Below are 20,661 nucleotides of genomic sequence, written 5' to 3' on the forward strand. Positions count from 1 at the left end.
TCGTTCTTACATTTGACAACAAAACGCAAAATCCAATTGTCAAACACCAGCAGCAGTCACAGTCGATGTAAATAATTTTAGCGACTGTATCGTAGTTCGTATTCAACAAAATGATGAAGGGCGGAGGACTTGGGTCTCACCGGCCGTTATCGGGGCAGCTGTACAAGTATACGAATGTGGTGAAGGGCTGGCAGCAGCGCTGGTTCGCTGTGGACCCCGAGACAGGAGTACTTTCGTACTATTTGTTCGATGGACCCGGAGACACCGTACAACCAGGGCAGCCTGCTAGAGGAGAGGTATGATATTAATAGTTTATACCTTGCTGTAGATGTTTACAGATACAGTAATATCTAGCTAGTTTTATGACTGTAATGTATTTTGGTTTCTAAAGTTGCTAATTATTTTTTAATGGAATTAAATTTCAAATTGAACTAGCCACCATACATCTGACGTTAGTAGTGATTCAGGGTCTATTTTATGTTAAATTTATAAAAGTTTACTGAGTCTATTTACTGCCAGAGCCAGCTCAGCCATAAAAAGTAAAAAAAAAAAAACATTGTAATCTACAGGCACATTTGGCGGCGGCTGTGGTTTGTCCGAGTGACGAAGATTCACGCACATTCACACTAAACTGCGCCTCAGGAGATATGCTCAAATTGCGTGCCACAGACGCTAGGGCGAGACAAGAGTGGGTGGATGGACTGCGGGCTATTGCAGAGATACATACCAAGGTACTTACACATTTTAACTGTTTAATATTTTATTATGTACTGAATGCGTATTAGTAGTATCAATATTATTATATTATATTATATATTATATTATTTAATACACTAGCAGCTGTTTTTTACTGTTTATATTTTAGTTTTAAATTTTTATCGAGTTTGTTTTTGAAACTGTTCACTGAAAAAAATTAAATATGTAATTGATTTGGTACTAAACTTTCAAGTAAATTTTTAGCTGATGTAATATCATATGTACTAGTTGAAGGTGTGAAGGTTGAATTATCTAGTTATTGTTTCATAGTCACTGCTCTTCAATTGGTAAGAACAAGTTCTTACTAATTTTTTATCAAAAGAATGCCATGAATCATTAGTACTAAGTAAATTAAAAGAAAACCTCTAGCACCTACACTTTGTTCTAGGCGATGGGCGCGAACCCGCCACTGCAGCCGCGTGAGCAGCTTGCTGTGCATGGTGCTATGGCATCTGCGCGACAGCAACTACAGCAAACAGAATTAAGGTAAAACATCTAACAGATATTGTACCTGTTCTTATTCAACAAGTAATTAGTATTAAGTAGTACCCAAAGATTGTCTCGAAGAGATCACTCTTAAGCGATAAGACTGCCTGTTGTTACCTCTGTTTAATTTGTTTTTGTTTATTATGCATTACTTGTAAACTATGTGAGGTGTGCAATAAAGAGTATTGTATTGTAATTCAAAACTTTTTTTTTTAATGGGATAGGAGGCAAACGAGCAGACAAGTCACCTGATACTTATAAAATAAAAGAGCTAATAAAATGCTACTAAACCTTCTGTTGGCTAAGCTGCAGAATAATATGATGTGTTCAATCCCTAGTTACTTTCTTTTTTCTAAACTTATTAATATTATAAACCTATTTTTTTTTTTTCAGTGATGCATCCCTTGCTCGGTGTATTGAATCTTCAGACTCTCCTTTCCCTCACACAGACCCAGATCTATTACTACTAAAGGTCAGTAAGTGCTGGTGTAACTTAATGAAATTTGACTTTGAATCCTGCCTGCCTCAATGGCGTCTGGATCAATCCAGAGGCCATTGAGGCAGTAATTTTCAACTTATTTACTCGTATTCTAACCTGAATTATGTTTATAACATGCAATAGAATCGAGTTTTAAAATGGAGAAATACTTGAGTGACGTAAAAACTAAATGAAACAGTCATCAACACTTGAGAACATTGCAGCATTACCAATCATCAATAAACAGAAAGGGAACTTGCTAAGTGAAAATTTGTATGTCGAAAATGTTCCCAGAAATATTTAGTAATTGTAATAATTTTCTGCCACTATCTCATTGCTAATTCTTCTTCTTCTTCTTGGTTAGGGGCTATGTAAGGCTTCATAGCGCCTTATGTATCACTGCGATCATTTCTGATCTATTGTGATCGCCACCTACTACAACTCTCGATCAAGTCCTACAAATTCGAAGATCTGTAGTATCTTTTTGAGGTCGAGATACCTCACATCCTCTGGGTGTATCTAATAGCTGCCCAGAATCATGTTACGTATACGCATTAGAGAGGGGCACTCTGCCAGGATATGCAGGGGCGTTTCTTCAGACTCTAGACAGAATCTGCACCGCCCGTTTGCACGTTTCCCGATAGCACAGTATAATAAAGAGTACTATCGTACAGTATGGCCACTTCCGCTCCCCACTGAAAACGACACCCACCCCCTCTCGGTTACCTTACTGTTACCGCTTGTCAAAAACGCGGACAGTCGACCTGTCATATCTCACTCATACAGGCATGGTACGCGTTCACCTACACGAGCTTAGAATGTGTGCTAGGAACGCGCCTCTTTCATATATTTAATCGCCAGTGTCCGAGATGTGCCGATAGTGTGCTTGTGCTTGTCATCATCTCATTGCTAATACTATTTATTCTTTTTTTATGCAGGCCACGTCAGCGGCAAGCATGCAGTGCCTACTCCAGTGCCTCGGCATGCTTCACCGGCAGCAACAGTACGCCACCACTACGGGCCTCAAGAACGACAATGATCATTAATATCAGCTCTCAACTGTTTCAGTCAATCCAAATTGTGCTCTAAATCATAGAGGGGAAAGTTGTAAAGGGAAGAGTTGTAAATGCAAGGTAGTGACATCTAGCGCCATTCACGCGTAAACTACCGTAAATTATCAGGACTGCTACTTGTCAATAGATGTCGCGACGAACAAAAAGTCTAATGCTCAACAATTTTTAGCTAATATTACAATAGTATAGGCTACTAGACTCGTATCGAATTTAGCACATCAAGTTATTGTTTTCTGTAGTATTTGACTTAAGAAATCAATATTTATAGCTTGCGGGCATTAAAAGTGCGTGATGACTGCGTATTTTTAATTAAAGATGTGTGTATGATTTTTTTAAATTATGGACTCCGAAAACGGTGTTGGCCAATGGAGTGACGTCACATAATTCAGATCAACTATGGAAATTAGAGGTAGTAATCTGATCTCCATAGAAGCAACCTCTATTGTATTAAAATTCATAGTCGTTGACGAGTGTGATAATGTGAAATATTTTTTTCTAAGTATACTGACGTCATGTCATAGATATTCTATAGATTAATATGGCTGATGTTGTTTTTGCCTGATCACGTAAAAGTAAACTTTAAATAATTTTTTTGCGGGTTTTTAAGTCGTAATAAAATATGGTACTATTTTTTTTCGTTTAATTAGACAGTAATTAATAATATAACATACATACATACATACATACAATCACGCCTGTATCCCATAAAGGGGTAGGCAGAACACATGAAACAGCGAAAGCTTCAGTGCCACTCTTGGCAAATAAGGGGTTGAAAGAAAACGAAACTGTGACATTGCAGTGACAGGTTACCAGCCTCTCGCCTACGCCACAATTTAACCCACATATTGTGACGCTAGATGTCACTACAAATAACTTGCATTTACTGATGTATGGAGTTGCAACTCTTCCCGTGCTTGTTCCTCTATGCTCTAAATAGAGTCAAAGATGTTATTTGGCTGGCAAATTTAATGGACTGAAGAGGTTTCCTACCAGTTTCATGACATGTTGGTCAAATTTTAGCCCTGATTGGATAGTGTCAAGGTTATTTTGGCTGGCATATTGAGATGGAACTCGCGGAGCCATAGTCCTCGAGTCTCATGGACGCGATATCACTACTACAATCTAAATTAAATTCTGACTGGCAAATTCGCCCGATCTCTGAATCTTATATCGGGAGTACCGATTTAATGTGGACCTTGAAACAGTATTAGGGCCCATTTACAAAGCGCGCAAACTCGCATCGCATGTGATTGTTGTTACATATATTGCGGACTTTTCAGTGTAATGTAATAGGAATACAGGCGTGATTATATGTATGTGAGGTAAAACTCGCATGCCAGTTGTTCTCGCACTGTGTAAATGGGCCCTTATTTTTGTCAGAGACAAGTGAACTATCCAAACTGTCAACTTCTTGTCTCTTAATTATTTTTATATACCTATTTATGTACTTTAACATAGAGCATGTTGCTAGACAACATAATAAAAACGGTTTTGGTATTGTGTTGTTCTACCTTGTAGGTGTTGAAATAGTTCTGCCAACGTGTATTGAATGTAAATGAAAATCGTTGGCTTAGAAGTGTTAGCTGTTTGTAGCTGACTGTACTGTAGGTGTGTATAACTTGAAAATTAAATGTTCTATCACATTCCCTTAGGTAGGTAAAATTGTATAAACGAAATTAATTTTAGTTTTAATACATTATAAAACTATAAAAACCTTCACTATGCAGAGAGCAGCTCCATTAAGTTAATATTGTTGTGCTGCCGAAACGATAAAATTATACCATTGATATCTATTAATAAGAAATAATGAAACGTGCGAAATGTTTTAGCCAGATTCATGACTGTTTAAGTGTTTACGAAAGGACAACGTCGTAAAAAAGATACATTTTAGACTAAGTTCCTACATTTCGGTCGAAGATTTTTATATATTTACTCAGTTATATAATGTTATTGTTTATAAATTTCAGGTATATCGACGTCTGATATTATTTAATGGTCTCTTTTGTAAATTATTAATTTTATGAAAATATTTTTATTAAACCTTTGTCCTAATTACCGAAGAGTTTTATTCGTTTTGTCATTGTATAGTCTATAGTTTTAATAATTTTAATAAACTTCATTTGTTCTTTCAAACATTTCAAATCATGAAATCAAGTCTTCATGCAATGTCAGTTTTGCAATAGTATTTTCCATCTTTAAAATCTAAATTACAAAATTTCCTACCATCATCATTCTAACAGTGTTTAAATCTCAAAACGTAAAATGTGTGACCAAGAATTCAGGACTCTTCGCTTCGATCCCAGGTTTCCCAACCAGAATCAGACAAAGTGAGTGCTTCAGATTTGCTTTGTTTATATTTTGTAGCAAATTTTTCATGTATCCATGATAAATTGAGGAGTGTCTTTTCAAAAGGATTTATTTATATTTCAGCACTGGTTTGACAGTGTGGCTTATGAGATGCACCTAGGGTCTGTATCAGAAGTAGAGTCGCGAAATAAATAAACCCTTTTGAAACCACACTCCTCAATTATTTCTCTGTAGCAGAGTAACAGATGTTGGTACTGTAGGTACCTATAATTGGTACATATAGTACGGTAGCCTAGTATCATCTTTCTGCCTTTTGTAAAGTTGCGCCAATTCTTGAATTATGTTGCTTAAGACGGATTCAGAGAACCTACAACGAATTGATAAGTTCTTTGCTATCGGCTTCTATCGGTCTACGAGCAGTCGAGCACATTGCTGACATAGCTCTGGTGAGCACTGAGCAAGCGGGTTGACTCTTATACATAGCAATGTAACGTTCATATATTTGAGACTTCCTGGTTGCGAACAAGCCCGCTCATTAACTGTTTAATACAGCAGTAGGACGATCTAAATATAGGTAACATGCTTTCATGCTATTAGTGACTAGCATAATGTATCCAGGCTAAGGTTTCAAAATGTAGCTCGTAATCGTAAGAAATTATTAGGTAACTAAATATTTCAGTGCATGCTACATGAACTACTGCGACTACTACCGCTGCAAGCGGTTGCTCGGTGACGTGGACGACTGCAAGATCTTCAAGCGCTACTTTGAGACCATATGCCCCAACTTCTGGATCGAACACTTCGATGAATTGCGGGAGAAGGGGGCGTTCCCGGGACGCATATAGTGCTTCTATATACACCTCTAACGTGTACCTAGTGTTAGAACTGTCGTCATTAATTTAAATTTTTGTAACTAATAATGAAATGAAATTCAAAATTGTTTTAAATGTTAATTGTTTGAATTATTCGCCAAATCGCTAATAGTGGACTGTAATAAGTAGGCATAACTGTTATAGGATAATGATGATGATAAATTTTACCATACTGTCAAACTCAGATCAGCGTACCAGGCCGCATCTTTGTTCCATCTAGCATATCTCTTTTTCGCTTCGCTTGTGAACTAATTTCATTCGGTCGAACAAGGCTCGAACCCACAAACTACTAAGAAGATATTCGAACCTGACGTTAGGGTCCGGTACGCCCGTCTGTGAGTCCTATTAGTCCGATTGATTTACATTATTTGTAACTGGTAACCCTGGCACAGAAACGTCAAATGCGATGCTTAAATTTTGTTCGTTACTCGTTAGCCGCCTTTGTTATCGATATTGTTTTCGAAGTTTTTCATTGGTTTTTGCTGTTATTTATTTATTTATGAAATGTATAAACTAGTGCGCATTGATACAGAGGAGCCTAGTGAAATCCAGCTTCCGGCAGGAACGTATTTAATCGGTAGAGATAAATTAATTGGAGTAAGTTCTGTAACAAGATTTTGTTACCTATTTATTTATTTTGACTGTACTTTTCAACATACATTCTTACTAGTTATTTTAGTCCTTACTCTTCTTTTGGAGTATGACAAATATATAATGGTGTTAAATTGTTTCACAGACGAAATATGTCTAGCCAAAACGAACTAAAAAAATGTAATTGTATACTTAAGAAAAAATCTTATCTTTTCAGTTTGACGACAAACGACTATCTTACAATCAGGGTCTCATAATCGTTAAAGAGGACAGCGTTACTATCGAATCGGTAAGTTAAAGGAACCCACCCAGGAACGTTCACCCCTATGTCCAAAGTCTCAATATATCACAAAGAAGGTTAAATAAGTACTCAACAGATCCCGATCTCTAGTTTTTTGGTATTACACAGATTAGGTGGAATAAATCTCATCATACAACATTTTATTTGGTGACTTTCATTGACTCTTGATACAAAAGGGTTTGAGAGATGTTTTCAGTTTTTAATGTGGCACTCATTTTTTATTCCAGGCACAGCGAAAAATTTACCTAACTAAAAAAGGTTCCAAAGAAAAAGATATATTAAACAAAACTTTCAAAACAACATTAGACTTTGGTGATCAATTTGGGTTCTTAGAAAACTCCTTTTGGTTTGAGTTGCAAAGTAATGAACCTATTCAAAGAGCACTAAAGGAAATCAATGTAAATACTTCAGACAACTCACTGCAGTTCACCAAAGAATCAGTAGTTCCTACGAGTCCTTTAGATGATGAAAAGCCGAGAAAGAGAAAAGGATGGGAGAATCCTGTGAAGAGGAATACAAAGAAGAGAAGGAAGGAGGAATCAGAGGATGAGGTGTCTGATGAACAGACTAGTCAGGAGGTTGAGAGTGATGAATTGGTAAGATTTCTTTATCCCCCAAGTGTTTTGACCCCTCTTAAAACATTCACAGCCAAGAATCCTCCGCCATGCTTATCTTATACTGGGGCACAGTATAATAAAGAGTATTATCGTAGAGTATGACCACTCCTGCTCTCCGCTGAAAGTGTTGCCCACCCCCTCTCGGTTATCTCACAGTTACCGCCTGTCAAAAACACGAACAGTCGGCCTGTCATATTTCACTCGTACAAGTATAGTACGCGCTCGCCTACACGAGCTTAGACTGTGTGCTAGGAACGCGCGTCTTTCATATATTTGATTGCCAGTGTCCGAGGTATGACTGGGGTGTGTTAATTAATAACAGAGTTAGCTATGACTGCTGATGAGGAATAAAATAAATTCTTGAATTTTTAAAATTCATGAGGGTGTCTAGAGCTCTAAATAATTATTTGGTCACAAGTCACAACTAATCAAAGTCTGAATAAAATGGCATGGAAAATTTTTCAGTAACCACTTTTATATTGCGTTGAACTGTATGTGTCTACTTTTATTCAGTGATGACCAGTCTGGCTGTCGGTAGTGACCCTGCCTGCTAAGCCGCAATCCTGGGTTTGAATCCCGGTAAGGGGATTTATTTGTGTGACAAGCACAGATATTTGTTCCTGAGTCATGGATGTTTTCTATCTATATAAGTATGTATTTATCTATTTAAGTATGTATATCGTCGCTTAGCACCCATAGTACAAGCTAGCCAGCGTTCCCACTTAAACGTCGCGTGTCTCGGGGCGCGCAACGGACGTCCGCGCCACGCCGCCGCCACGTCACCTGGGGCGCGTCTTACATCCTTCCTATACAAAATGTACTGAGGAGACGTTTTTTGAATTACACTCAGGTGGCGTGGCGCGGACGTCCGTTGCGCGCCCCGAGACATGCGACGCTCTGATGTGGCCGGTCCCTAAGGTGTCCCCAATATTTATTTATTTTATTTTCTTTAATGTTAATTGCAATGTTTTGTTGCAGAATGGTTCTGTGGGAGACGAGAACAGTAGACCTTCTTCAAAGCGTGAACGCTGTGAATATGGAGGAAATTGTTACAGGTAATCTATCAGTAAACCAACTTGAGTGTGTCGATAATAGTTCCCTAGTTTAATAGAGAGAGTAGTGAAGTTTAAAGACTTAGATGTTAAACTTTCGTGAGACATATTCATATCAATAAACGGTTGTACTCATTATTATATCCCGACTGCGACATGCACAGTCTTGCCGCCGCGAGCACTCCTATATGGGCTATATACCTGAAGACGGGTCTCCTAAATGACCCGAAACATGTCGCAACAGTCGCGATATAATAACGTAAGTACAATAATTTATTGTTTTTTTTTAATACCACGTTGGTGGCAAACAGGTATACGGCCCGCCCGATGGAAAGCGGTAGATTAAATATTAAAAAAAAAACTTAGCTATAATTTCACTTCAAATATATTTTTTTTATTAACTTTACAGTCTGCGTGCACTTCGCCCCAACCCAGCTCACAAAGCGCACCTAGCGAAGTACTCACACCCGCGCGACAACGACTGGGGCACGAAGAAGATATGTCCACAAGGCATTCGGTGCGAAATTCGGGATGCGAAACACTTTAAGAACTACAAGCACCCGCCAGAATATATCAGGTTTAGGAAACATCGGCCTGGTCAAAGTAAGTGGCATTCATTTATAGTGTAAAGTTTAAAGCAGGTGTTTAAAATACGCCAGTGGTACCTGACCTTAGCACAAGCGTTGCGAGTTTAGGAAGACTAGACTACCCGCCTTTTTAGGGTTCTGTACCAAAAAGGTACAAACAGGAACCCTTATGGTGCGACTCTGTCCGTCTGTCACATTCCTAAATATCTCGAGAACTACTAATGCTATCAACTTGAAATTTGGAATAGTTATGAAGATTGTAAGCCTCTAAAAATAGAAAGTATAATTTTTTTTAATTTATGAATTTTAATTGTAGAAAATGGCCAAAATGAATGGGGGGCAAACTGTAAATTTCAAGTTACTAGATCAAGTGGGATATCGTTAGAAAGAGCGCAAATTGAACGTAAATAAACTATTTTTTATAATTTTTTTGTTGTGGAAAAAAAAAGAATTTTGAAGGAAAATGTAAAAAAAATACCCTTCCCCCCCCTTATCTCCGAAGTTTACCAACTATAAATTATGAAAATTTTAGGAAACATAGGTTTTATGCTAAATATTACAGGAAAAATATAATCGTGTTTGTATCTTGGAAACTTTTTTTTAATTCACAAAAAACTTTTCATATTTTTACTTTCATGTTACCCACCCTTGCGAATGTATATATCGTACTTCAAATTAATACGAGATGTTACGTAAAGCGTCTTCTTTCCAATAAAGTAAAAACTGTTTAAATCGGTTAACATTACAAAGAATTATCCCTGAAAAACCAACATAGTATACAGGTCGCGCAAATTAGTTAGCGAATTCACGAAGAGATGGCGCTATACACAATAATGCTCATTAGTACCTATACTTTTTTCTTCTAGTAAAGTCATTAGAGTTATATTATTTTAACTAGGTAGTTTGAAAGAAAGTTTGTACGGGACCCTCGGTGGGCGAGTCCGACTCGCACTTGGCCGGTTTTTATTTAATGTAGGGAGGGATGAGTAGACTCTCCCCAAATCCATCGACACAGTATGCGTTTAGCGACGACGATGCGTAAGCGTCTTCATACTAACTAGCGATTATTGGTCGGCTAGACCCGATTCCGCGTCGATAGGGTTGGGCAAACCCTAAGCTGCACCTGTGATAGGGGCCTAGGGGTTCCAAATAAACTTCTTTGTGGACAATCGTTCACATTCCGCGGCTATGGAAACGCAACTGCAAGAGATACACAAGCGTTTCATTGTCGAAGCGATTGCGATGTTGGCTAGGCTGGCTGGAGTAATTATGTCTTAGTTAATTAGAATGCTTTACTGCGTTCATAGAGTACAAATATCCTCATTCCTAAAAAAAACCATCAAGCAGGGTCTCTGCTGGCAAACACCTGGCAGTAGACGGTCGGGACGGCCTTGTATCACGTGGAAGCGGTCAGTGGAGAAGGAGGCTGGCGCAAGTGGACTAGGCTGGAATTATTTGGAAGTAGTCGCCCAGGATCGTGAAAAGTGGAAGATTCTTCTAAGAGCCCTATGTCACTAGTGAGGGGTGAGGGATAACAGGAACACATCAAAAAAACCTAATTTTTTTTTTTCATTTTAGATACGTCTGACTCAGATTCTGACAGCAGCCAAGAATACCGCAGTGATCGCTTGCTAAGAGCCAAGCGGGAAAGAAAACCTCCGCTGAAGGAAGATTTAGAGTTAGAAGACTTGGAGGGCTCAGAATCTGAAGAAGACCCTTTCGCGAGCGATGGTAGTGAGGACTGGACTCCTGAACCATAGACAAGATTGCTTACTTTTTTTTAATGATTATGTGCCAGACAGGAATGGATTATGTTTTTGTGATTGCATTTTACTTTTAAATAGGTTTTTTAAATTTTTATGGATAATAAAACATGTGATATTTAGTGTTTTTTTATTATTTTAATTTGAAAGAGTTTAATAAACCGTAATTTCAAATAAGTACAAATACAATTCAGTATCAGTCATATAACCTTTTGCCAAATAGCATTAGATTCATTTCAATTAAGGTGATGGTAAATTTCTGGCTATATTTTGAAAAACACTGATTTTCTTAGGAATAGACAAATTCTACGCAAGTAGAACAAAATATTGCAAATCGCAATAAATGTAAATTGAGTTGTTCGTCATTATTGTGGGACCTCATATAAAACACTGAACTTACAAAGAGCCTCGCAAATGTGTCTTCATCTGAAGCACAGTATAAGTAACTGTTCTGACAAACTTACTCCGCGCGGTGCGTATGTATGCGATGCGCGCTGTATACACATACAATACTTGTAAGCGGATGAGAATTTATTCTCGTTCATTCTTACCCGTTTACATGCGTTGCGTACGTACACGGCGCGCATACATACATACCGCGCGGAGTCAGTTTGTTAAGAAGAGTCATTAGTGTTATTACTGGCCAGCGCCGGCCCGAACACTCAACCAGGGTAGAGCGAAATGGAGTTATGGAGCCTAGAGCGGCCGCTCCACTCGCTCTACCAACCCGTTACTGGCCTTATGCTGTGTCTAAAGTTGGATTAGCTCACGCTAGACTGCCGAACTGAACACAAGTTAGACTAGTAAAACCCTTCGTCTTCTTCATGTTCCCTCTCCCACTCGCCGGGCGCCGGCAGCAGTAACTGCGCAGGCGCCTCGCCGCCGCGCACTTTAAGAGCGTAGACGGCGGCCTCCACCTTGGCCACGCTGGCGCGCGTGGTGGACGCCTTGCGGGCGAGCTCGCGACCGCCGCCGAATAAACCTGGAACGAGTATAATATAGTACATTACATCAGAGGCCGGGAAAATGAGGATTTCCGGCCAAGTGGGTATATACCCGGATAGGGATACGAGGCCGGGAATCCGTTTTCACGCCGAGGCATGTATAGTGCTTTTCTCAAACATACAATGAAATAAAAAAAAATGCTCTAAAGGACAATATTTTATAAAAAAAAGTTACTTTGCAGGCCCAGGCCTAAAAAATAATATGAAATCCCTTTAAAGTCCTCTCGAGTTGTTGCGCCCAAAAAGCGATACTTCCCAGCCCATTTTAAGGAACGTAAAGACAATATTTCATTGCATGTTTGAGAAAAATAAATAATTGAGCCTTTAGGCACATCTCGGACACTGGCGATCAAATATATGAAAAAGGCGCGTTCCTAGCACACATTCAAAGCTCGTGTAGGCGAACGCGTACCGTGCTTGTATGAGTGAGATATGACAGGTCGACTGTTCGCGTTTTTGACAGGGGGTAACTGTGAGGTAACCGAGCGGGGGTGGTCGGCGATTCGGCACTTTCAGCGGGGAGCGGGAGTCGCCATACTGTACGATAGTCCTCTTATACTGTGCTGTGGCAAAGAGCAAAATTCTGACAGATGCTCTTCAACATGCACTATCCCAAAAATGGAAATGGGCAGGACATTTGGCGAGATACCGATATAAGAGATGGACTCTACATGCAACAATTCAGAGGGATGGGGCACTTCACATACACCTTTGAATTCCTTCACAGATGTAGGTATGTAGGTTTTCTCGCGATGTTTTCCTTCACCGAAAAGCTAATACGCAAGTTCCGAAAAACTTATTGGTTAGCCAGGATTTGCACCTGCAACCTGATTAAGTCAGGCGTGACGTCATTGTAACCGCTTCTTTCTAACAAATGCTTGTTACAAAATTGAAGAAACTAAATGTCTGGTACCAAAGTTACAGTAATAGCAGCTCAGCTAGATAATAGTAAATATACTTAGAAGTTAACAATGCCGTGGAGACGGCGGGCCGTCGACTTAGACTAAAGGGAGAAGACCCGCGCTCCGAATCGTTTCTGGTGCAAAGGCTGGCCATAGCGATTCAACGGGATACACTGGCGATCAAATATATGAAAGTGGCGCGTTCCTAGCACACAGTCTCAGCTCGTGTAGGTGAACGCGTACTATGCTTGTATGAGTGAAATATGACAGGTCGACTGTTCGCGTTTTTGACAGGCGGTAACTGTTAGGTAACCGAGAGGGGGTGGGCGGCGCTTTCAGAGGGGAGCGGGAGTGGCCATACTGTACGATAGTACTCTTTATTATACTGTGGCAGTGCAGAGCGGTATTGACTGATTACTTTTTGTAATTATTTCTAGTTAAGGTGCTTTTTTTTTGACAAGCAATAAATTGAGTTAATAATTTTATAGATATACATAATTACATATTTTACAGGTATATTAATAATGAAACCTGTCACTCACCACAATATCCTGTGTACAGATCGCGCACGACTTGACAAGCATAGAAACAATCTTCGCTGTCGCCACTGGAGATGCTGTTGATGGCCTTCCTCATCAGTTCTCCTGTTAGATCTGCTATACCTAAAAACAGAAAAAAAAATAAAAATAAAACAAATATTATAGGACATTCTTACACAGATTGACTGAGGCCCACGGTAAGCTCAAGAAGGCTTGGGTTGTGGGTACTCAGACAACGATATATACAGTATGTAAACTAACGACAACAGTAAATGCTGTAACCCGTAAATGTCCAGGTGATACTGAGAAACTTTTACTATGGGATCAACCCCGAAATCACGAAAATATCTTCTGACAGTTTCATAGGTAGTTTTATTTTATAGTAAGTATTTTCTATGGGAGAGTGAATTTTTATTTCGCGTTTTGGGTGTTGGTCCCATAGTAAAAGTTTCTCAGTATCACCTGGACATTTACGGGTTACAGTAAATGGTTTTCGTTAGTTTACATACTGTATAATATATAAATACTTATATACATAGAAAACATCCATGACTCAGGAACAAATATCTGTGCTCATCACACAAATAAATGCCCTTACCGGGATTCCAACCCGGGACCGCGGCGTAGCAGGCAGGGTCACTACCAACTAGGCCAGACCAGTCGTCAGAAAGTGTATATATTGTTAATATTTTTGACTTGTGAAGCCAGTCATACCTACATTTTTCTCCAGATTAACTTTCATAAGCTAGACTGGAACAAAGAAGGAAGGTATAGAAACCAACACAGATGGCGCTTTCGTTTTAATGCCACTATTATCGTTACTAGCGCGTCTCCATCAATGCACGAAAATTTATATACAACGTTTTTGATGATCAAACAGTTAATAAAATTACCTTTCTTTTTGACGATGATGATAATATCCTTTTATCCTTCATCAGGGACATAGGGCTCTAACAAATGACTTCCGTTTTCTCTTTACATAAATAGAGGACATCACTGTCTCATGGTAGTTATACATATCTTATACAGTTCATTTAGAAGTAATTTTGTCTTTAGTCCAAGACAAGAAAGATTTGGATCCAAAAGACTAGACTTATCCCCTTATTCATAAAGATTCACTAAAATTATCAAGCTGATAAAGTTCGTTTGTCCCTTTCCGACGTATTGGTGTGATAGAAAGGGACAAACAAACTTTATCGGCTTGATAACTTTAGTGTACGTTTATGAATAAGGAGGTTAGTCTTGGCATAGACTGCCTGTTTAGAGAGGACAATTTTTGTATGATTGAATTGGGTCTTTTGTATTAATATCTCACTTGCAAGTAAGCGCGCCAAGCGTCATCAGCGCAATACATGTTCGCCACGGGTACACTACACCTGCCAGAATTGTGGTCGTGTTTGTCGCTCCCGCATTGGCTTACACAGCCATGAAAAACGTTGTCGCCTTGCGTGACACAACTTGTATAGTCTGTTATAGACTCGAAGGCCAATGATGATGATTAATATCTTTAATTTTACTGGGACTTTCTATTTGCTTTATATTTACCTAGCATATAATCATTATAAGTGAGCATGGTGACTACTGTCCGCTCCTCCTCTGAGTCCTTATCAACCACCTTATATGTAAGTTGGCTCTGCACGTCCTTCCAAGTTATGATCTCCTTCCGTTCCATGAGAGTGAAGAATGTCCATGCCTCTATGAACTCCTGAAACCATGTTCAAACATTTTGTATGAAAAATATGAATCAATGGCATCCTTTTGGTAATTGAATGTATTTTACATATTTTCATTAATTCTTTAGTAACCAAAATGGCAAAAAGGAACTACACACTACAGTCTATTCACTTGAAAGCTATAATTTGAATATTTGGAGCATAGGTTTTATGTGTTACTTGCTTTAAAAGAATTTAAAATATTTTTTTTTTATAATTCCTAGCGGGGACACTTCAGATGCATATGCCATGCTTTAAAATTAAAGAATAAGTAGTTCTCCAGATACTTAGTAATGTGACAGACAGACGGACAGAGCGGCACCGTAAGGGATCCTTTTGTTCAGTCAACCAGTTGGAACCCTAGGCCACTCTACATTCTACAACCATGCCAAAATGACAAGCAGTAAGAGATTTCTTACAATCTGATTTATAACGTCACTATGACATAGTTCTACAGTGGTCTAGGGTTCCAATTGGTTGACTGTACCTTTTATGATACAGTTGGAACCCTAAAAATGTCAGTGTATTTATCACCAAGCAAAATCTAAAAATGTCTTTACAAGAAATCCTACAAACACAGCTCTATCATGCACTCTATACAGGGTGGCTAGCCGAATGGCACAATCGCTCACGAAACGCTCACGAAACGAAGCGCTAGTAGATATCTATCTCTATCGCGCTTGCGTATTGGCGCGACAGAGCCAGCGGCGTATCGCTTTCGTTTGGCGTCGGAGAAATGCCATTCGGCTACGGGGCCAGGTGTGCTGGTCTGTGCTCAAGTTAGTCAAGTTTAAACCCTTAGCCTATCTTGTGAATTCTAATAAGATATCTTTTACCTGAAAGCCTGCAGTCACAGCTCTCCCGTGAAGATGTGCGGGGCTGTTCTCTAGCTCTAAACCAATATACTTGAGGGGCCCTTGGATCAGCTTCTGAATTCGCTCCTTAGCCTCTTGGATGACTTTGTCTGCAGACTCTTTGCTAAAACAGTTTATAATAAATAAAACTGTTGAAGACTGTTGTTTAGATGAATAAATTACTTTACCTATTTAAAATAATCATTTCACTGCACTTGTTATTGTTTAATGCATGTTAGATATTAAGAAATATAATGCCAATTAGCATGTAAGGTTTAACTGTTAGTGTTAATTCTATGCAATAATTGAAAAAATAAATAAATTAAAAAAAAAAATAAAAAAATAGATAAAGTGCATTGGAGGAACTTTTAATAAATTACTGCTACTTTTGAACTAAATAAATACTAAACTATATTTATTGAGTCAAGGTGGGAAATGAAATTTACCAATCTTCCATTCCAATCTAATGATTTCTGAATATATAAATGATAGAACAAGAAAAATACTTACACAATAAAAACTGCAGAATGCTGTTCTTTCATTAAAAAATATTAATTAATGTCTTACGTTATAGAAGAATGTAGCAGAAAGATAATCCGCTTGCTCTCGATGGTGATATCCCTCGAAAGTTTGACGAGCCTCTCGTGGCGGTCCTGACGATCCGTGAGCTTCTGCGCCGTGGCTTTAAACAGTGCTAACACCGGACTATCTGCCGGTAGAGACTCGGCCGTCTCTTTGGCCACGGAGGATAATGTGTGGCTCTGATTGTGGTGGTGGCTGCGGTTTCCACGGCGATTTCGGCCTGAAAATAGTTAAATTAGAAACTTGGCGCGGTTCGGCGGTAGACCTGATGTTGCTTAATACTTACCTCGTCCTGACATTATACTGAAAATTAATAATATGTGTTAGGAAGGCCAAAATAATGTAAATTTGACAACAACTTTTCCCAATTTTTTTTTTTTTTTTTTTTTTTTTTTATTGGCTTCCAAATGATTTGCCAGTGTCATGTCGATTTTTTAATTAAATAAATTTTGTTCGAAGTAATAGCTATCAATCCATTTTGATAAATTTAATCAGTTCTAAAATTTAGTGGGGTTAGTTAGAGTTAGATGACAACGAAACACAACTACTGGATTAGTAATATTAGACATTGAGAAGAAATAGAAAGCAAAAAAAAAATTGGATTAACATGTAATATAACAATAAAAATTAAAATTTTAAGTTATTAAGCTTACAGAAAGAAGTGAGGGCCATAAGGATGTCCCTATCCTTAACATGGATTAACTCCAAAATATGAGTGGGGAAAGAGACTTTGAGTTTTAAAAGATCCTCAAAAAAGCTGTCATGGTTATATAATGGACACGCAAAAAATATGTGATTAAGGTCTCCGTCGTCCAATCCACACTCACATAAAGAAGAATCCCTAATATGTATTTTCTTCAAGTGAACAGGGGAACAGCAATGGCCAAGCCTCAATCTAATAATAACAGAACAAAACTGTTTTTCAATATAAATTTTGGAGAACCAGGGTTTTCTGGATACAGTAGGTTGCACAAGAAAATAATGTTTTGACTTACCCCGATTGGAGGCAGTCCAGTCAGCAGCCCAAGCCCGGGTTAGCATCCTGGCCGCCAGAGGAACCAAATCATGACAGTAGTTTCTAAACGGGACCTTGTCACCGCATACTATGGCCTCCTTGGCGATCCGGTCGGCCCGCTCGTTTCCTGAGACCCCCGAGTGACCTGGGATCCAAGCTAAGGCAACCTCAAACCCCATCTCTCTGCATCTTATAAGGTTTTCCTTAATTTGGTATATGATAGGATTGTGGAAGCGAACCGCGAAAGGATTCATTAGCAATGCTTGAAGACAGCTACGGGAATCCGAGAAAATTATAGTCTTGCGTAACTTAAACAATAAAATATATTTTACACTCTCCAATACACCAATACATTCCCCAGTAAAAACTGATGTCTCAGGAGGGCACTTAATTTTCTGAACAATATCATACTGGGAGTGATAAAGACCTACTCCTACACACCCCGTCGGAGTCATTTTAGACGCATCACAGTATATTGTGTTCCAATCACGCCACTCGAGGGAAAGGATCTGGGACATGTAATCATCGGCATGTGGGTCATCACGACAAATGTCAAAATTTAGGATAACACGAGGTTGGTGTATAATAACCTCATAGTCAAATTCAAACAGAGGAAGCCGAGAGGAATGAAAAACTGGGTCTCTTATAGACTGAAATTTTGCTAGACTATTCACAAGACATGGTAGTTTATCATGGCAGTTCGAGACCGAAACTGCTTTTAGGTCATATAAGCGATGGATAATGGGATGATATGAAAATTGTAGGGATCTAAATAAGTAACTGTCGGCCAGAAATTGGCGGCGCAAATTAAGAGGTGGTTCGGCGCATTCCACCTGCATGGCCTTGATAGGGGAAGATCTCATAGCACCCAGGATAATTCGTAAAGCTCTTGATTGTATTCTATCTAACTGAGACAACCCGGCTTTGTTTGCAGGCACCAATAAGTGAGTGCCATAATCTAAAATACTGCGTACAGTGGCATTGTATACCAGTCTAAGAGAAATAGGATGAGCACCCCACCAAACTCCTGAAAGACATCTGAGAGTGTTAAGCCCACGTTCGCACTTTTTAATTAGGAATTCAAAGTGCAAAGACCCACTTAATTTTGAATCAAGTATAACCCCCAAAAATTTATGAGAAGAACGGACAGGGATTTTGTCTTCATTGATTGTTAAATTAATGTTTGGCAGAACTAATTTTCGACTATAAATGACTGCACAACTTTTGGCGGGAGAAAGAGACAAACCATGTGTGAAGAGCCAGTTGTTTAAAGACATGAGGGAGTTATTCATGAATGCACAGGCTGTACTTATGTCTTTATTTGAAGAATAAACTAGCAAGTCATCAGCATACTGAAGCACCTGGCAGTCTGAGACGCACTCCTCTAAGTCATGTGTGTATATATTGTATAACAAGGGGCTCAACACAGAGCCCTGAGGTAGTCCGCGCCAGATCAGTCGTGAAGGGTGAATTTGGGGATCTTTACCCCGAAAGATGATTTGTCTTTCAGAGAGGAGGTTACCTATAAGGCAGGCCAGCCTCACCGGGATTCTCAGCTTGCGGAATTTTTCCCTGAGAATAGGGAGCTGGACATTATCATAGGCAGCCTCGACATCTAGGAAAACAGCGACTACCGAAGCTCCTTTTGAAAATGCGAGGCGAATGTCGGATGTGAAAATGGCCAGACTGTCCGTTGTACTTTTTCCCTTTCTAAATCCGAACTGCGAATTTCCTAACATATCTCGACTTTCCACATACCACTCTAACCTGTTTTTAATCAAGTGCTCTAGAATCTTTGTTAGAACTGACGATAATGCTATGGGGCGATACGACCGAGGGTCGTTAGGATCTTTACCGGGTTTAAGTATGGGCATGATCAGTTGGGATTTCCACGATGTGGGAGGATGGCCGGAAAGTACAATGCAGTTAATCAAATCGAGGAAATATTTAAGGAATGAATCTCCTGCTTTGGCTATAAATGAATATGGAATTCCGTCTAGTCCCGGGGCGGAGTCTTTGACTGCTTTTAGAACGTTTTTTAGCTCCAACATGGTGAATAATTGATCCAAGGCATCAGTCGATTGGTTATTAAGCAGTCCAATGGGAGAATCAAGGACTCCAGGGACATAAGGAGGAGCGATTCTATCTAGAAAAGATTCAGCCCATTGCAAAGAAGTGGGAAAAGGACAGTTATTAGGGTTACCTGATTTTCTAAATTTTCGTATATTGTTCCATACTATTGCATCAGGAGTAGAAGGACTTAAAGCCGAACAAAAGGATTTCCATCCCTCAGCCTTCTTATTACTGAGCAATGTTTTTGTGTCTGCCATAGCCTTAGTCAAAACATTGAAATTCTCGGTCGACATATTTAAGGCATATGACCGTTCTGCTGCCTTTCTACTCCTGACAGCTATAGTACACTCTTTGTCCCACCAGGGAGGGGAAGCCAATTTACCTTTGGCTACATTTTTAAGAGGGAAAACCTTATCTGCAGACGTTTTTATAGCTAAGATTAGAGCATCTGAACAAATATCTATGGAATTTAGAGTGATATGAGGCAAGTCCTTAGATTCAACTTCTAGAGCTTTTTTGTACGAATCCCAATCCGCTCCGTTGATATTATATTTTAATAGAGGTCTATTTTCCGTAGGTTTTTTAGTGGTTCCTAGAGGAAGACTTAATAAAATAGGGAAGTGATCGCTTCCGTGTGTACTATCCAAGACCGACCAAGTTATACGAGACGCGAGAATTGGAGATGACAGAGATAAATCCACTGCACTAGTTGCGTGATTAGGGAGAGAACGTAGCGTAGGTGCACCAGTATTCAGTAGGCATAAGTTGCATTTGTCCATGATATCTAACAAAAAAGTATCACCTAGACCGTCGTCTTTCTTATCGCATCCCCACAAAGTATGATGGATATTAAGGTCTCCAAGAATCATAACGGGCTGGGGAAGGGATTCTATTAGCTTTCTCAGTAGCTTTAAAATATGAGGGGAAGGATCCGGTATATATAAAGATAAAAAGGTAATACCTTCTAGGCGGGCACAAGTGGAATGAAAAAGAGGACTATTATTAGGTAAAGGAATTTTCTGGAAAGGAATATGGTCTCTAATGAACAAGGCGCATCCAGCTCGGCCATCTGCGCGACAGTCCATTAGAGAACAGAA

General features: G+C 39.1%; 4 protein-coding genes across 4 annotated transcripts; 3 read left to right on the plus strand and 1 right to left on the minus strand.

Annotated features, from left to right (window-relative positions):
- The first annotated feature begins 36 nt into the window (after nucleotides 1-36).
- On the plus strand, nucleotides 37-2,815 carry LOC125232116 (oxysterol-binding protein-related protein 11). Its single transcript, XM_048137732.1, has 5 exons — nucleotides 37-296; nucleotides 570-731; nucleotides 1,145-1,242; nucleotides 1,636-1,714; nucleotides 2,659-2,815. The coding sequence occupies exons 1-5, from the start codon at nucleotides 111-113 to the stop codon at nucleotides 2,764-2,766; spliced, it is 633 nt and encodes a 210-aa protein (XP_047993689.1). The 5' UTR covers nucleotides 37-110; the 3' UTR covers nucleotides 2,767-2,815.
- Nucleotides 2,816-4,954: 2,139 nt separating this feature from the next.
- On the plus strand, nucleotides 4,955-6,048 carry LOC125232118 (cytochrome c oxidase subunit 6B1-like). Its single transcript, XM_048137735.1, has 2 exons — nucleotides 4,955-5,120; nucleotides 5,780-6,048. The coding sequence occupies exons 1-2, from the start codon at nucleotides 5,056-5,058 to the stop codon at nucleotides 5,943-5,945; spliced, it is 231 nt and encodes a 76-aa protein (XP_047993692.1). The 5' UTR covers nucleotides 4,955-5,055; the 3' UTR covers nucleotides 5,946-6,048.
- On the plus strand, nucleotides 5,880-11,004 carry LOC125232114. The gene is made up of 7 exons (XM_048137730.1): nucleotides 5,880-5,978; nucleotides 6,408-6,569; nucleotides 6,781-6,852; nucleotides 7,092-7,460; nucleotides 8,460-8,536; nucleotides 8,943-9,136; nucleotides 10,699-11,004. Exons 2-7 carry the CDS (start codon nucleotides 6,477-6,479, stop codon nucleotides 10,878-10,880), a joined length of 987 nt encoding a protein of 328 aa, XP_047993687.1. The 5' UTR covers nucleotides 5,880-5,978; nucleotides 6,408-6,476; the 3' UTR covers nucleotides 10,881-11,004.
- Nucleotides 10,997-16,823, minus strand: LOC125232115 (translin-associated protein X). The gene is made up of 6 exons (XM_048137731.1): nucleotides 16,763-16,823; nucleotides 16,462-16,696; nucleotides 15,877-16,018; nucleotides 14,874-15,033; nucleotides 13,332-13,451; nucleotides 10,997-11,865 (listed from the first exon to the last, which is right to left on the minus strand). The coding sequence occupies exons 1-6, from the start codon at nucleotides 16,773-16,775 to the stop codon at nucleotides 11,684-11,686; spliced, it is 852 nt and encodes a 283-aa protein (XP_047993688.1). The 5' UTR covers nucleotides 16,776-16,823; the 3' UTR covers nucleotides 10,997-11,683.
- Nucleotides 16,824-20,661: the final 3,838 nt, after the last annotated feature.

This window comes from Leguminivora glycinivorella, chromosome 12, assembly GCF_023078275.1.
Source record: "Leguminivora glycinivorella isolate SPB_JAAS2020 chromosome 12, LegGlyc_1.1, whole genome shotgun sequence".
Taxonomy (NCBI): domain Eukaryota; kingdom Metazoa; phylum Arthropoda; class Insecta; order Lepidoptera; family Tortricidae; genus Leguminivora; species Leguminivora glycinivorella.